This window comes from Silene latifolia, chromosome 8 (assembly GCF_048544455.1).
Source record: "Silene latifolia isolate original U9 population chromosome 8, ASM4854445v1, whole genome shotgun sequence".
Taxonomy (NCBI): domain Eukaryota; kingdom Viridiplantae; phylum Streptophyta; class Magnoliopsida; order Caryophyllales; family Caryophyllaceae; genus Silene; species Silene latifolia.
The window spans coordinates 107,888,328-107,907,010 of NC_133533.1; the positions used below are offsets into that span (position 1 = coordinate 107,888,328).

General features: G+C 33.2%; 2 protein-coding genes and 1 long non-coding RNA gene across 3 annotated transcripts; 1 reads left to right on the top strand and 2 right to left on the bottom strand.

Annotated features, from left to right (window-relative positions):
* Positions 1–5,033: 5,033 nt before the first annotated feature.
* Positions 5,034–9,256, top strand: LOC141597228 (putative receptor-like serine/threonine-protein kinase At5g57670). Its single transcript, XM_074417604.1, has 7 exons — positions 5,034–5,477; positions 5,733–5,990; positions 6,388–6,545; positions 6,661–6,740; positions 7,085–7,220; positions 7,474–7,623; positions 8,989–9,256. The coding sequence occupies exons 1-7, from the start codon at positions 5,246–5,248 to the stop codon at positions 9,166–9,168; spliced, it is 1,194 nt and encodes a 397-aa protein (XP_074273705.1). The 5' UTR covers positions 5,034–5,245; the 3' UTR covers positions 9,169–9,256.
* A 1,349-nt stretch (positions 9,257–10,605) lies between these two features.
* Positions 10,606–11,768, bottom strand: LOC141597231 (uncharacterized). Its single transcript, XM_074417608.1, has one exon. It carries the CDS (start codon positions 11,747–11,749, stop codon positions 10,757–10,759), a length of 993 nt encoding a protein of 330 aa, XP_074273709.1. The 5' UTR covers positions 11,750–11,768; the 3' UTR covers positions 10,606–10,756.
* Positions 11,769–12,483: 715 nt separating this feature from the next.
* LOC141597232 (uncharacterized) lies at positions 12,484–15,544 on the bottom strand. Its single transcript, XR_012522725.1, has 3 exons — positions 15,158–15,544; positions 14,933–15,030; positions 12,484–12,833 (listed from the first exon to the last, which is right to left on the bottom strand). It is a non-coding gene; the product is annotated as an uncharacterized LOC141597232 (long non-coding RNA).
* Positions 15,545–18,683: the final 3,139 nt, after the last annotated feature.

Genomic DNA, 18,683 nt, shown 5'->3' on the forward strand with positions numbered 1-18,683 from the left:
TTGTTGATCGTGACATAGTAATTTCGTACCTATTTACATAATAAATGTACCCATTTTATCATTAATCATGATTTGTACCTATTTTATTACCTTTAGTACTACATTTTCTTAAAATTGTACAATGGTCTCTCAATAAAGTTTATCAAGAGACCGTCTCTCAGGAGACCTACTCTATTTTTGCCTACAATTATCATCACTTGCATTACCACAATTTTTCGACTTCTCTACCTTATATACTTTTGAGATTTTATTTTGAAGATTTTTCATCTTTAAACTTCCACACTCAATTCAAAATTATTTGGTTCACATAAAATCCTAATTGAATTAATCATTTCAACTTGACTTTATAACAACTTTACGTAGCTACAATATATTTTATATTCTTATTTAATTGTAGCTCATTCTACATAATTAAATTAACTGTTTCAGTTTACATTTCATTATTATAGTTTGATTGACTTTTTATTTTTTTACAGGTACTCCTTTTATACTATGTAGTATGTATAATTACATATAGTAGTATAAATCTCAATGAAGCCACATAAGACATTACATCCGCCAATTCTTGGAAGATTTTTTGTCAAAAGTTTGTGAATTCTACACAGTTTATCTTTGATGCACTAATGTTGCACGTAACACCTTTTTTTCCTTAATTTTTTTGTTAAGACTTCAATTAGTCACAAATCAAATAACTCAAAGTGTGTAAAAGATTATACGAGTAAGTCAATAAGCTTAGACATTTTTTCCAATATAGTTTAAAGAGATATTTTTAAGTTGTAACTAATTATTTTTACAATGTATAAGAATGTTTATTTATTTATATTTTTGGTTGAACAAAGTGGAAGCGCCTATGTGACATATTGTATAGACTAAATATTTGTTATGTGTGTCATTCATAAGATGCATAACTAATTAATTTTGCTCATTTTTACCAATAATTGTTCGAGATTCTAAAGTTATACTCTTTTACTTCACTCTCTTACTATTTTCCATAAATCTATTGTACGCGAAAATAATTTGTGACACACATTTTTTACTTATTTGGTGTTACGGGGCATTCTACATATTTTTAAAATATGACAGAAATTTTTTAAAAGTATAAAATCCATTGAAATTGAGGGAATATAAAATTGTTGTAATATACAAGTATATCCATTATTAGGTACTGAAAATTTAGTTCGTACTTGCAACACATACACAATAATTTTAAAATGTTACCTTCAGCAACTTTTTTTATCAAATATGCAATTATTTTCACTATCCATCTATAATTACAAGTGTAAAAACTCTAATTCATTTAATCAATAAAGTGAAATTAAACTAACGCTTAAATATTTGTTGGTTAAGAAAAACATTTGTATTGCATAATCTTTAAGCCGATTAAAACAATAAATTATTAACGATTCTGTGATTTTCACGGGCTCCAAAACTAGTTTTCAACTTAAAACTCAAAGTTCTCGAAATAAAAGCATGAGTATTTAAGTTAAAAAAAAAAAAAAAAAAAAAACTAATAGAAGTTTAGAAGCATGAAATCTCAATTTTTAAATCTGAGATTTAACTATCAAATGCCAAATTGATTTGTGGAGGAGATAAAGACGGAATATTGTTGATGAGTTGTCGTGGATTGGTGAAGAAGTGGGTTGGAGTGGCGATGGAGTCGGTGACGGTGGCCGGAGAAGTGGTGATGTAGGTGGCCTTTGGTGAGGACGTGGACTACAGAGGGGGTTGAAGACGATGGCGGTGATGAGGGTGTAGAAGGTGGTACGAATAATTATTGTTTTTCTTTTCTTTAATCCTCTTATATTGGGCCATTCTTTTCTATTGGGCCCGTTCTATGCTATAGGACGGTCTTATAGGAGAGTTAGTGATCACAAATTGTTTTGGAGGATCCTATGATAAGAATTAAGATTTGTTCAATCGTAATGAGTCCATGATAATTTTACAATGATGCTCTTAAAAAGTTTACCTTTCTGTATTAGAAATATACTCGTTAAAGGTTATTTGATCATCCGCATAATTTATTGTACACTTGTTAATCAATAACAATATAAGGTTCTGTCTGGTAAAATTAGTTGAACATGTAGGTGAAACCTGAAAAAGTAGCTGAAAATTGAAAAGGTAACTGAAACCTGAAAAAGTAACTGATAAGGTAACTGAAAATTATGAGCTGATAAGATAACTGATTATATAAATAATGTTTGACAAACTAGCTAAAAATGTAGCTAACTTTTAGTAAAATGACGTAAAAAGATATGATAATTATTTAATATTATAGACTGAAGGGGGTAAAAAATGGAAGATAATTTATTTCAGGTAACTGAAATCCCAAAGGTTACTCTAAGTAGCATTTCATTTCAGATAACTTATTTGGTTAAATAAGCTACTTGCCAAACACTTGTAAAAAAAATCAGGTAGCTGAAATTTTGGTCAAATAAGCTATTTTGGTCAAATAAGCTACTTGAAGTGTCGTGTCAAATGGAGCATAGCACAATCCACAAATGATCCCCTCCCGTTTCCTTGATCTTTTTGCCAAAACCAAATATAAACAAATGAACGGGGCGAAAGGAGTAACAATTTGTGAAGAAATATTATCACAAGTTGAACAAATTCTCCTATCATATATGAGTAATTACTTTTTCTTTTTTTTTTTTTTTTTTTTTTTTTTTTTTTTTTTTACTTTTCTCCCTTTTTTAAGTTTATTCTGCGATAAAGTGGTGCTACAGACTAATGGGTGCATTGGCTATTATATGATGCCAGTATATATCCGTTTAATTTTGACTGACCTATAACTCAATGTACCTGATAAATTATAAATCAATCTGGTTACAGGTAAAGGATTCTACTTTCATTGAACAAGTAATTGCTAATTGTGAATAAAAATTAGAGTAGTAGCTAATTCTATAAATTTCTCAAGATTTAAGTTGGGAGTTTCTAAGATGAGAAATATTTGCGTTCTCCCAGAAGACGTCCTCCCTACATCCAAAGGAGGATTTTATAATATTTAATTCTTATTTTGATCCTCTTTCTTTGTGTGTAGTGAGGACGTCATTCGGAGAGACACGAGTATTAATTAATGAAACAAGACAAAATAAGAAAATTCCAAATCCAACTCGAAGTCTTTCTTCCTAGACCATAGAGGGACATCCATTATTGATTTGAATAGGAACATAATACTGTATATCTATTAAATTTCTCAAGATTTGATTTGTTTGATTGGATAGTGCACGCGTTGAGATTCAGTTTGTAAGATTAGAAACTCGGGACCTATACTCTATAAGATCATGTTCTTATCGACTTAATTTCAGCTTTAATTCAGCTTACTTTAGCTCACTTTAGTTCAGTTTAGCTCAATTCAGTTACTTCAGTTCAGCTAAACTTATTTCAACTATAACAGCAAATTTCGATTCATTTCAGCTTTCACTCCAACTCATTTCAGTTCAATTCAGATCAGCTTCATTCAGCCCAAAAGAACAGGATTTAAGTTATTAAGCTTTGATATTACATACATGAAAAAACTATATTAATCAAAAATTTAAATCGATAGTTGAGACTCGATTAATGGTTGTCAGTAGTAGTTTGGACGATGTACATTGAAACATCGAGATCATCTTTCATCAGACGACATATCTCGATATTTTCTTATTACGGGTAATCGAAATTGCGCCACTCGTACAGAATTTGGAGTAGCCTATTTGGGCAATTAGGTGAAGATCTGTAAACTGCTACTCAAATAATTAATCCTTATCAACTCCCAAACCAAATCTTAAGAGTCTCTTGAATTGGGAGAGCATTTGGGCTTGTTTGTGGTCCATTGCCAGCTCTGTGAAGGTTAGTGTCCTACTACATTCAGTCATTCACCATTAATAATTTTGTGTATTGTCTATCTCTATGACCTGCCCATCTGCCTTTTACATACCTCTTCTTCATTAGATAAAAGAAATAGTGCTATCTTTGCATTTATTTGGAAACCTATTTGAACTACTTATAAATTCAATCATTAGAGACGAGGATAACTATAACTTTGATGACTCACCTTCGCAGCGGATATTTAAGTTACTCTCTACTTTATAAGACGGTTTTATAATAGTTTACTCCAAAATTCTCACACACAGAATAATTTCTCATATTCATTAATAGGTCGGGTTTGAGTATGATCCTATTTACTCGTTATTTTGGAATTCTGCTACCCTTGATAAGTATCTAAATACAGGGGAGTTGTAATCAAGGATCAAATTATGTTTTTGTTAGTGACTTTACCTTATACGAAATATTTCACTATAAAGGGTCTTGCTTATGATGGTCTCTTTAAAGAGACCTCTCACAGCCCCTCCCCATTTCCCCTCGTCCCACTTGCCCCTTTGTCTTATGTCTCTTCAAAGTGACGGATTTTTTCTGTCACAAATGAGAATTTGTGACTTCAGTATACTAGTACTATCGAGTGTAAAGTGTTGTATTTAGCTTTTAAAAATGACCTATTCGACTTCGACATAGAGTTGTATGGCAATTTCTATATTACTCTGTATAAGCCTCTGTCAAGCCTTGGGCAGCTGTATGGCCGTCTCACATGGTAAGACAGACGGTGTTATACAATAATTACTATTGAATCAAAGGACAATAAAAGCGTAAAACGCATGTGACCGTGAAGAATCGATAAATCATTATACCGTTTTAGTATTAAAGTGTTAATATTTTCATTTATAAAACTCAAATTTCAATTTTAAAAACTTAGATTTGAATAGGTAAAGTAATAAATACAGGCTAGAAAATCACATTGTTTGTTTGGATAAGTAGTTCAGAAGTATTGAAAATAGTAACAATTTAATACTGAGTACTAGTAAGAATGGAATATGTATAACCAGTTTTTAAAAAGCAAAAATTTTAGTGGTCTACTTGACCCGTCTTAAATAAGAATTTGTGAATATTCAAATAGTTTCATGACTTTTCACCAATAAATATTCAATATTGCATGTGTCTTAGCCGTAGTGAGTAGGGAGTACAGTACAGTTTAAAAATGACAAGTATTAAATTCATTCAGAGCAAACACAACACCTTCTTCTTCTACTTCATATAACACTCTCTTAACTTCTTTCCTCTGCCAAAAACACCAAAAATATTAAAACATCTTTCAGAAATTCTTTACATTAATGCATTTGTTTCCTTAAATTCTTACATATCTAACATTACTGAACAATTTTATCTTTATTTTTATATTTCAATAACAAAAAAAAAAAAAAAACAGGGGAAAATGAAGTATATTCGATCAGGAAGTTTCAAAAAGTTGTTTTCTTTAGGAAAACGAAATACAAATACAAATAGTTTTGAAGATTATGGAATTAATGAAGAAGAAAAACAAGAAAAATCCAATATTTCTCAAGTTTATTCATTGAATAATAATTCTGAATATTATTCTCCAAAACCCTCTTGGAAATGTTACTCCTTTGAAGAAATTTCCTCTGCTACTAATGGCTTCTCCCCAGGTTTCATTATTTCCTTACATTGTATTTACTATTATGCAGTTCTGTATAACGGCCGATATTGGTGTATATAAGACCGTCTTATAGTAAGACACGACGAGGTCAAGTATGTATATAATATCTGTCTTGTTTATTTGTTTACCTTTTATATTTTTTGTCAGAGTATTTTAATCAAAGGTAAATAAATGATTGAGACGATATTATGTTTTGATATTTTCCGAGACATTTTGGTAAACTTTTCTTGATGGGTGTGGACAGAAAATTTGGTAGGAAAAGGAGGATATGCAGAAGTATACAAGGGAAAGTTAAAGAATGGAGAAATGGTAGCAGTGAAGAAGCTTATTAACAAAGCAAGCAATGAAGATAAAAGAGAGAAAGAGTTCTTGAGTGAAATTGGGACAATTGTACATGTTTATCACCCAAATGTCTCTTCTCTCTTAGGTTGTTGCATTGACAATGGCTTTTACCTTCTTTTCCCTCTCTCTCCTTTGGGTTCTCTTGCTTCTCTTCTTCATGGTATGTATGTTGTCCCAACTAACCTTTCTCAATTTTATTTGCATTGCCATTTGTCAATAATAGGAGTTTCTAGAGTCGAGAATGATTAAACACGAATAGAGCTGGCAAAAGTCGACCAGTCATCTAGTTCATTAGTTGTAATGTCACCATAATGTTCGAGATTGTGGAATAATCCTAGCAAACTCAAAAATATTACTTTGTTGATAAAATTTATTTGCATTGCCATTTGCCAATAATAAGAGTTTTGAGAGTACAGAAGGACAAAAACTGGATAGAGCTGGCAAAAGTCGACCAGTCATTTATTTCAATTGTTGAAATGTCACTCATAATGTTCGAGATTAATTAGTCCGAGTTGAAATAATATAATTGTTTATTATTTTTTTTTTGTCGATTGTAGATCAAAGTATTACTCCAATGGAGTGGGAAGTGAGGTACAAAATAGCAATAGGAACGGCCAAAGGGTTGCATTATTTGCATAAAGGGTGTCAAAGAAGGATAATTCATAGAGATATTAAAGCATCTAATATTTTGTTAACCAATGATTTTGAGCCACAAGTAAGTAAACCTAACCTATGATTTTTCTTTATTTTGTCATTTTCATATTTTCAATTATTAACGTGACAATGTGACCTACAATTGTACTTACATTGTTGAAAAATAAAACGTACAGATTTCTGATTTTGGTCTAGCTAAATGGCTTCCGACTCAATGGACTCATCGTTCTATTGCTCCAATTGAAGGGACAGTCGGGTATGTATGTCTTCGTGTATCGTTATCCTATAAAATGTTAATTCGATGATTGAATTTTGTCATCCGTGAACTTTATGAACGATTATTTTCACATTTCAAATTCGTAAAAGTTATTCTAACGAACATGAAACATACAGGTCGATAAGATTCAAATTTCGGACCTAAATATATTCAATTTCTCGATTTAACAACTTAAATGGTCAATTTTTATTTTCGAGACCCATTTAATTAATGTCATGATATTGACCTATCATAGTGCATTGTGCATTATGTATATAAATTCTGTATACATTAATTAGATTGGTCAAAGTAATGAACAAGTTGATTTTTGTATAAAAATGCAGATACTTGGCACCAGAGTATTTCTCTCATGGGATAGTTGATGAGAAAACAGACGTATTTGCATTTGGGGTCCTTTTATTGGAAATTATTTCTGGTCGGAAACCAGTGGATTCTTGTCATCAAAGTCTACGCACTTGGGTACGTACGATTATTACAAATTAAAACCCTTTAATTTTTGAATTGATTTAGTATTTGTATACAAAGATAACCGTAAAAGATTAACAGAATCGGAATACCTTTTCACGTCGTCTCAAAATTTTAAAATTTACACTATCATGCATGCTCGTAAAGAAAATTAATATTTCACTAAAATGTCTCAATATAGTGAGATACTGATACTATTTTAATCCGTATTAATTAAATTATATGTATTGTTGAACGAATGTTATAGGCAAAACCTTTTCTTAACAAAGGGGAGATTGAAAACTTGATTGACCCAAGGCTTGAAGGTGCTTACAATGACATACAAATTAAACGACTCGCTTTTGCTGCGTCTCTTTGCATTCGAACTTCTCCCGCTTGGAGACCTACTATGAACGAGGTAATATCACAACTCTTACTAAACAAAAAATTAAGGTATTATTTAAACACTTGTATGTTTAAAACTAGTTTAATCAACATTTCCATGCTTCAAATAATTTGTCATAGGTTAATGGTAACATTGTCTTATAACAAAGTGAAGCTTTATCTCTTTACGTTTGGTAGCCAATGTTTCCATTTTATGAGTTAAACATAGGTAAAATCCAAGAGGGTAGCTCATGTTGTCCTTACCTAACCTATATAACCTCTTTTCAAGTTTTTATAACTAACCTAAAACTACTTTTTAGCACGAGCGATGTCTTGCATTATATGGCACTTAAATTACAAGTGTTACGTGTACAAATGTAGAGTAGACGATGAGTAGTAGTTCATGATTATTGTAATAATCATCCAACGACCTTCTCATCATTAGAATTTTGTCTCAAGGATAGTTGTTATTTTTTTTTTTTTTTTAGCAGCTGGAAAGAAAGGTTCCTAATGCGAACTCATAGCCTGTTTTGCCAAGGCATGAGCGCTGTAGTTACAGTCCCTGCGAACATAGCTAAAACACAAGCAATGAAAATCAGATGAGATAAGAGAAATGTCATGAAGGATGCCCCTAATAAGATAGTTGTTATTGTGTGCAACCAATTGACCATCATATGATATGTCTGTTAAAATTTTATAATTAACCTGATTATTTTATAATAAAAAGTCATGTTTTTTATAAATCAATATAAAATGGTTTATTTTGTGCTGTTTATCATAAAATTCTCATGTTTTATGTAATCGCACCATACGACGATCTTATAGCACAATTTACGAAGAATGAATTATTGTCGGTCCTAATAATGGTTTAACCTACTATTTGATTAGCTTGATTGATTAAGCTTTGCACTTTAATTAGCAACCCTCCAAATGATTGTAAATCATGTACACAATTTGTCGTTCACTTTAGTAGGACCTAATCTTTTTAGGTAGATTTTGTGAAACTTTTTTTTGCTACATTTGATAAGTCCAAAAGATAAGATAGTTTTATATTCTATTATAGTTTAACGTCGGTTGTATATTTTCTCATTAATCGATTTGTTTTTTGCACAAGACTTTGTAAATACTACTCCCTCCATTTTTTATAGATGTCGTTTTAGCTTAATATTAAAAGAGTGTTTTAATTTCCAAGGTTTGGCTATAAGAAACCTCTCACTTTAGCCAATAGAATGCTTTAATGAAGGGACAAGTGGTACAATGCAAATCTTAAGTTGTGTGCATCAAGTTAAAACGACATATAATAAAGAAAGGAGGGAGTATAAGATACTCGTTACAAAAAACGAATCTTATAATACTAAGTACAATAATATATTGGTTTCTATTTGCTTGTAATTTATAGGTATTAGAGATACTGACCGAGAAGGAGATAGATAAAGAGAGATGGGAAATGCCGGAGAAAGAAGAACAAAATAAAGAGGAATTATGGTATTTTGAAGATCTTGAATGTGAGTTCGATGATAGTAGTAGGTCATTTTCGACATCGTTACATGATTATTCAATCTCTACTAGAAGCTCATAGGTTTTGGCCATTGTTGTAACATGTAAATTAATCTTTGGAATTGATGAATAAAATTCAGTGCCGTAGAAATAGAACAAATTTTTCTCAACTTTTTTGTCTTTCAAATATAATTTTAATGGTTAAAACTTGAGCGAAATTTTCAGAAAACCCAGATTTAAGGAACATTTTTGGCCTGTTTGAGTCTGTCACAAAAATAAAAATTCTTTTTTTTCTAAAAAAGTGGTAGTTCATGGAGATCAGGCCACAAGGCAATAATGGGCCAAGGATGCACCAGCCCGTTATCCTTCCACTGCCGAGAGCGGGAGGTATTCGCTGCTCTGTGAAACCAGCCTCACGCATTGCCCTCCGCTCTAGGAACCGATTGATCCAGGCTTAAGCCCAAACCCATCGGCCCAACTCTCAGCTTGGAACGGGCGGGCCAGTTGGACGCATACCATTGGGCCTACCAAATGACAATGAACCCAGTTCCACCACAGTGTTGTCCTCACATGAGTTACAAGCTTGCGTTACTTAGCTCGACGGAATGTAATGCACGTGAGCTGTTTATAAATATCAGGATTGTGTGCAATTTTGTCGATGTGGGATATGCATTACTCTTGGCAATAAGGGAACAAGGCTTGCAAATTGCAATTTACTCCGTATTGTTTATTTTTAGACAAACGTCCTCTCTAGACTTTGCCCTTCCCTTATGAATATAATTTAAGTATATATTCTACATACGAACAATATTATGTTGTCGATCCGACATACAAGGATACGATCATTTCATTATTCGCTTCATTCTTCCATATCTCTACGAGTATATGGACAAACATACTCCATATAGGATGCATGCATACTCCTTTTCATCCATAGACTAAATAAAAATGAAGTAAAAAATTCATCCATAGACTAAATAAAAATGAAGTCAAGGACACAAACTATAACCAAACTACCAAAGTATTCTTGCAAAGGGACAGGGAGACCAAACTATATTCATATTACACACTTTAATTCATCCATCCTTAATTTCTTCCGTTTATAGAAGAAAAAAAGGTCGAATATATACACACATACAATATATATTTCCCTTTGAATACGACGTGTAGCATATACCGAATGATACATGATGAAAATTGCATCGCTACTGCACTTCGTAGTAAAAGAGCGAAAGCAGTTTTACGAAGGTTAATTCAAACAAAAATAAATAATACTAAATCATCACCTAAGTTAAAATGAAAACGATAATCCTCCGTAATAGACTATACATAAATTCGACATCAAATTCAATCTGTTTATAACATACGGATAATGATTTTTAGTACGAAATTAACGCCTGGTCGACAAGATTAACTAACACTAACAAACTGCTTCCTTGTAATATTGCATCAATATTAGATGAAGCACAATGAACATAACAATTAAATTGCAGAATATCAGATGATGCACAATAATGAATAATGCAAATACGGTAGATATATAGTTTAATTTGTAGTATTATTATTTCTTTAACAATCAAAGAAACATACACTTTCAATGCAGATAACGTTAACAAAATAACGAAAAACTAACAAATGTTTCTTGATGTATAATTAATTAAATGGCTCCATTAATTATCCGCATTACTTGGTGAAGACGGTGGAGAATTAGGGTTATTCTTACGAATATATTTCCTTGCCCAAACATGTTTCCCATTGATCGCAAACTTTGCCTTTCCTTGCTCACCAAGAATCGCAAGCATTGCTCTTGCATCACGAACCACAAGCTTAGCATAAAGCGATTGTTCATTTTCAACCGGATCTTGCATATATAACATCTCTATAATATCTCCAAATGCCTTACGAAAGAAATCCCTCACTTCTAGTTCCGAAATTGGGTACCCCTTTGAAAATGTTAAGAAGATAGTCCTTTCACTTGTAGGAATAACGCCCCCGCCAACAACCGGTGGGAAAAGAGAATACTCATCATTATTCGAACTACTACCCTCATCCCGGCTACTAACACCAACACCGCCTTTTAAAGAAGGAAAATGAGACGGGTCCCTCAGAGGGACGGTAAATTCTCCAACATTAAAATTAGGGTAATAATTTTGAACAATTGTTTCTTGTCCAAAAACATTCCTAAGGTATTGGGGATAATTGAACGGATTCATGGCCTTATATTTCGAGAGCAACATTATCAGATCCTTAAACGCTCGAAGGCAAACTTGATTCACAATATCGCCAACACCATTAAGAACCGAAATTCGGCTTTCATGGAAGTTTTTGAGTGTGATATTGTCCTTACCAACAATACTTTTCAAAATGGGTATGTCATACGGATTGTTATTTGGTTGAAACTCGCTTCTCTCGATCGTCTCTAAGACCATGAGCGCCTCTTCAAAGACGGCTTTGATGACTGAGTCGGAGTAACGAAGTATATTGAAGACAAAACTAGAAGTCTTGTGGGTACGCTCTAACCATAGTAACAAAGCCATGACTTGCATGGCTTCGTAAGGTTCGCGACGTAAGTGAAAGATTAACCGAAAAAAGAGTTGTCGATCGATATTATGAAATGAAAAAAACTCTTCGTCGGTAAGTTCGATATTATCAAAGGATGCCATGATTGATTGATATAGAATTCTTTTGTGCAAAAAAATATATCAATTTTATGCATGGATTGTAAGTTTGATCATTGAGAATATTTATATAAAAGTGAAAAATGAAGAGGCGCCAAAAAAAGGTAGTTATTATGGTAATGTTTTGTATGAAGGGTTGTAACCCTTCACTTATACGGAGTATCTGTGTCCGACACTTGACATTTGGATATGGTAAAACCGCATACAGACACTTGATTTAAGCGGAAACGCAAAATGGACACTGAAAATTAAATAAATACTCCGTATGTAGCCACAAGAGTAAATTATTTATATGTTAAGTTATTTTTTATTTTATTTTTCTCAAAAAAAAAATTGTTTTTTCATTTGGTTTATCAAACTCTTAATTAATCTCTTTTGTCATTTTTAAAAAAATTGTATGGTTGATTTATGAGGATCCAATAATTTTCAAATTAGGGTTTGAATTGCTACAAAATTGATTTTGCCATGAAATTATGTAACAAACGCGAGAATATGTCCCCCGAGTAGGTTTTGTTTAAGACAGTCTCAACCTAAACTTCTACAACAACATTACTTCTGTGTTTTCCATATAGCAAAAAAGTTTCGGTCAAATATACACAGTATTTCCGTTTTGATACAATATTTAGCCAATACCTAATGAGACATGATGAAAATCGCAAAAAAAGTTCCATGACTCCGTTTAAGTTATCCATAAAAAATAAATAGTACAAAACCATCAATTAAGTATAAATAATTATACATCAAATTCAATCTGGCAGAGTATTAGTACATGTTTACAACATACTGAAATCTCAGGTACAAAATTACTGCCCGCTCGACAAGATTTAACATTAACAAACTGCTTCCTTGTAAGTTGTAAGATTACATGAATACTGGGGAAAAGATTAGAGTTACATCACTTAGATGATGCACAATGAACGCAGGTTACAGAATATTAGGCAACAGTACATTTGTGAGGAGTTCAGATACATATTTACGCCACACATACAGGTCTCCGAGTAGATTTTCGTAATGTTCAAACAGTTAGGCTCTTCTTCGGAACTTCTTTTGTCAAAACATCCCCTTTTTCCTGCAATGATGATACATTTCCTCTGTTGTTAGATTAAAAAAAGTTACGTCCTCGCAAATTTTAGTAGACAAGCCTATACAACCAATTGCACCGTAATGTCATTCTAAAGTCCAGTAATACAGGTTAATTTGGTCCGTAAAACTAGCAAGTAGATTTATATCCATCGAGCAACGGAAAACAACTGCGCCTTTTCCTACGTAGAGGATGTGAAAGGCAGATACCTATGTTACCCTTACACCGCATTGCTTCATGTACCCATGTCCAACCCTCCACACTTGAAAATGGGTAAAATGGGATATAGACACTTCGTTTAAGCAGAAACGTAAGTGTTTTTCATAATAGTAGAGACCAACACTTGGAAACTTCTAAACGTGTCTTAGTGTCGAAGATTTTGGATGCAAAGCTCCTTACAACCGTGCTTAGCAAACCAACGAAGCATGTTCATATCACTCTATGCAACGAAGCATCGCTCACATTCGTAGGCCAGTCCACAGAATGTTCTGTCATCTACCATCATGTGAGTCAGACATGTTCATATCACTATGCAACGAATAATTTCAAGATCAAACTTGGGATGAGTAATAGCTTCACATGGAAAGAGTGAAGTTTTTACCCTCCAACGAAACTGTGCATTGGAGAACGAATTGTCACAAAGAGTAATCTACAACATTGTACATGCTCTTAGGACTCTACCACTTCTGTGACTTTCCGTGACGATAACGGTTATGGTCCATAATGGTGTAATACTAGTTAGTAGTGTTATTTGTATATGGAGACACTTCACCCTAGCTATAAAATCTGAAAGATATAATTCCTACTCTGACACTACATAAGTACATATTACCTCACATAGCCTTGTCAAACCTCAGACAGTCGAACATGGAATATGACACTCGACAATCCCTGTGTTACTCTAAGCTCGACATTTGGACACACACCCACTTCTAGACAATAGATATACAAATGTCACTTTTTATGCTATGCTCCTACCGCCACTACGATACATTCATTCTTTCTTTTCTAAGGTAAGTGACATGATGAAAATATGAAATACTGAACGACCGAACAAAATGGTCACTAAAATCAAATACCACCAGACTGTTTCATAAGTCAAACAATATGTCGCCACAACAGAAAATTTAACACAGATGGCTTTGCACAATTACCCCTCAGGCCTTCACTAACAAAGCATAAGGGCGCTGTCAAAAAAAAAAAAAAAAAAAAAAAAAAAAAACAAAGCATAAGGGCCTGTCTACCTTCCCTGCTATTAGATCTCGATAAATTCTCGGCTCTGGCTAAGCAGAGTCATTTTCAATTGTACGACGACAATGAGACTTTTTCTGACATCTAAACATCAGGTGATCGACTGACAGCAACAATATAATAGAAAGCTGAGTAGATTTAGACATGTTGATATCTCACCGACCATACCCCATTACCATAGTGTAAATCTGGGCAGTGACATGACTTGACAACCGAGTTTCAGCTGTTTTGGAGGTCGCCACGCCTACAATTAAAGGTGTAATCGACAACAGCTATATACATTTCCTCCCCTTATCTCAATGTTTGACGGATGATTATTTTAGTCAAGGTTTCAGACCCCAACACCCTATATCTGGTTCCAACATACACCACCAACCATACTAGCAATCTAGCAACCAACAAGCTTTGTCTACGACTCCCCATTCTACAACCCACACTAGCACCATCAAGATTCATCAATTCATAAACCCGTTACATACTCGCTAGACAATAAATAGCAACTCTCCTACAAATATAGCCTGGTAATTGTTGTAAAACAACTCGCAAAATAATGACTACTCTTGTTTTACTTGGTTACATAAACATTAACATTATTATTAGAGTGGTTTCATATCGTAAGCCCGTTTTACACAATAATTTCACAATCACTGTCTTTCAACATAATTAACAGTAAACAGCTCACTAGTACATGAATCAAAATAAATAACCAATTAAAGGTTGGAACAATCAAGGATCTTCAAACACAAATGCCGGAAATAATAAGGGATCACACACACACTAAGATTAAAAATAGAGATTTACGCCGTGCCGGAAAAGAAAAGAGAGAAATGTCATACCAGTGGATGAGCTTGGTAATAATCATTCAAAGCCCATTGATATTTAGACTGATCTAATCCCAGCCAATTCGCCATGTACTCATCCACACTCGCATGAACTGCAACATTCCACATTGCAACATATTTTAGTATATTTAACGGTAAACAAATGACCGAGACGGAGGGAATAAACGAACATGAACATAACGCGGAGAAGAAAAGAATGAGTGAAAAGGGGTATCATACCGTGTTGGAGTTTAAGGAGAGAATGGCGGAGGAAGGCGAATCGATCGACGGGGGAAGTTGGGTATTGGATTGGAGGAAGTTGTACAGGTGGACGAGGAGGAGGAGAAGGCGTGGTGGTTTTGACGGCGGTGGTGATGGCGGCTGAGGGGGAAGGTGAAGGTGAAGGAGAGGGTTTGGCGGTGGCGGGTGGTGTGACGAATACGGTGTATGGGCCGATCTTTCCGATTGTAGGCGGATGCGACAGCGGTGACGACGGGGATGACGGTGGGGGAGTGGATGGGTAGTTTGGTTGTGGCATTTTGGGTGAGAGTGTGAGGGAAGTGTGCAAAACCGGAGAGTTTGTGGGTGAAGTGTGTGAAATGAGTGTTTGATACTTTGGTGTTTGAGGGAGGAGATCTAGATCAAGAGATCTTTGATATCGGTTCAACACTTTGACCATGTTGTTTTGGGTTAAAATCGTCTAAAGTAAATCGAGTTAAACTGAACTGAAATAATTTTGAATGGAGCTGAACTGATGTAAAAGTTAATTTGCCAAGAGAAAAGCTGAACTGAATGAAGTTAAACTGAAATTAGCGGAAGTTAATTTTCTTATAAAACCGTTTTATAGTATGTAAATTAAATATTACTCCTTTCGTATTAAGTTAATAGTTTACGTTTTTATTTTGATATGTTGTACTCTCTTCTTTATTTCATTTAACAATATTAAAAACAAGTCCCCTTTTGTATATAAAGCATAAGTAAACATTTCATTGACATAGATGAAGTAATAATTTACTTAAATAACCCTACTACATGTTTACAAGTGTTTTTACTTGTTTCCGTTATGAAAATTGAGGTTAACAAAAATATCGACATAATGACGTGTTTTGCTCTAATAAAAAGTCGTTTTGTCACTAGAAAAAAATGCAGGAATTTGAATAATTTTATAAATATGATGGGTTATTTGGTTACCATATTTTTGGAAAATGCAATAATTGTAATTTTTCAATAATTTTCAATACAGGCTTGCAGGGGTTAGGAGCAAGGAGTTGGGGAATGACTTAACCCCCTCTCTCTTGATTATTAGAAATTTCTGTGGAATTTAATTTTGACATAACACAATCAAATAAAGTTTATCAAATTCATCTAAATAATATGAAGGAACTTATAATTCTTATGAATTGGAAGACATAATAAATTCAAGTTTCTTGATCTACTAAATAACTCCTCTCTTCCAGGCTAAATATCCACATTTCCTAAAATTGTAAACTCGCAAAGATCCTCCACTTTCGTTATTTATGTGTAATTTTTGTTCTTATTACTTGTGAATTGTGACTTTACCTCATCTCTCTATTTTTTTTTTTTCCTTTCAAATATCAATTGTTCATTTTTTGTGCAAAATGAAAGGGATAGAGTAATAGGCAAGTGAATGTCTTTAAGAGCATCCACAATAATAATTCACAATTTATTTTAGGTAGGTTTTTAATCCATCAACCTCATTTTATCATACCATGATATTTTTCCAAAAGCACACCCATAAGTCCACACCAACCATTCACATAGTTAACCATTGGATGAATCTAAATATCTAATAAGAGAAATTAAAAAAAAAAAAAAAAAAAAAAAACTTAATGTACATGTGCTTTCCTACTAATTTTGGCCAATTCAAGCACATGGAAGCATGAGACCCTTGGCATGATTTACCATGAAATTCTTCATCCCATGATTTTTCGGTTCATTATTGTGATTTGTGTGTAGTGCGTGTTTAACATTAATACATTATCAACTACTATTCGGAATTTACAATGTATGTGAATGATAGATGAATCATCTCAGCCAAAATCTTAAGGTGATGGTTGAGGCCTAACTATTATAAATATTCTTATTACGCTCCCTCACTCAAATGCCCATTGGGCTTGAAGAGTGGTTGGTTGTCTGCACCCCGCTCCCTCGTCCGTGTCTTTGAATTCCACTTCGAGTTTTTGAGGAGTTTTGAGGTTGCCAGGATTTGAACCCGTGACCTTCGGTCACACTAGCTCTGATACCATGATAGATGAACCATCTCAACCAAAACCTTAAGGTGATGGTTGAGGCCCAACTATTATAAATATTCTTATTAGTGAAAAATAAAAAGCATGTGATTTTGGACAATTAAACAATTATCATTTTTTCAATTTGCAATTCACCTAACTTTAAAGGGGTAATCGAGCGACACTTATTTTAAAAAGAGCTAGCTAAATTGGAAGAAGAAACTTAATATTAGCCAGAATAAAGAATAAAAATAAACTAATTTAAATTAAACTAAATCGAAATTTATCTAAGCTGACATAAAATTAAGTTTCAAAATGTAAAAACTAGTGAGCTCCGTTTGGTACAACACTCCAGGTAGTTTATTTGACCAAAGTAGCTTATTTGACCAAAATTTCAGCTACCTGATTTTTTTTGCAAGTGTTTGGCAAGTAGCTTATATTATTTGGTCGAATAAGGTAACTGAAATGAAATGCTACGAATATGCTTAACACAAGCTCTTTTCTAAATTTCTTATCCCCGAAAAGTCTTTTAGAAGTCTATTCATCGCGGGTAGGTCAAGAGCCCAAGGGTTCCGCTACCTTAGGGCTCCGTTTGGCAATGCATTTCAGGTACCTGATTTGGTCAAAGTAGCTTATTTGACCAAAATTTCAGGTACCTTATTTTTTATAAGTGTTTGACAACTAATTTATTTAACCAAATAAGCTACCTAAAATGAAATGCTACCTAGAGTATCATTTGAGATTTCAGGTACCTGATTTGATTTAATTTTCCGTTTTTACCCCTTAAATTTATACTATTGAATAATTATTATATCCTTTTACGTCATTTCATCAAAATCAGTTACTTTTTCAGTTAGTTTGCCAATCACTTTTTTATATAATCAGCTACCTTATCAGTTCTTAATTTTCAGCTACCTTATCAGTTAGCTTTTCAGATTTCAGTTAGCTTTTCAGTTTTCAGCTACATTTTCAGGTTTCAGCTACCTTTTCAGTTAGTTTTACCAAACAGAGCCCTAGCATTTGAGAAATCGGGTATCTGAAATGACTTATTTTCCATTTTGTACCATTTTATTCTATAATATTAAATAATTTTCATATCTTTTTACGTCATTTTATCAAAATCAGCTACCTTTTCAGCTAGTTTGTCAAACATATTTTTATATAATCAGTTACCTTATCAGTTTCTAATTTTCAGTTACCTTTTTCAGGGTTCAGTTACCTTTTCAGTTTTCAACTACCTTTTTAGGTAGTTTTGCCAAACAGAGCCTAAGAGCCTCTGAAATTCTCCCCACATCTTATAGAGAGCTTAAACTTAAAATTGATGATTATTACAACGGCACTTGAAAAAGCAATATATACAACTATCCTAGTATAAGTTATGTCCATGAAAAAGCAATATTACTGTATAACATTTGACCTAATTTACTTCATTCCTCCGTCTCGTTTATTTATTTATGTCCATGAAAAAGTAAAACCCGTCCATGAATGAGCTCCATTTTTATTTATTTATTAGAATA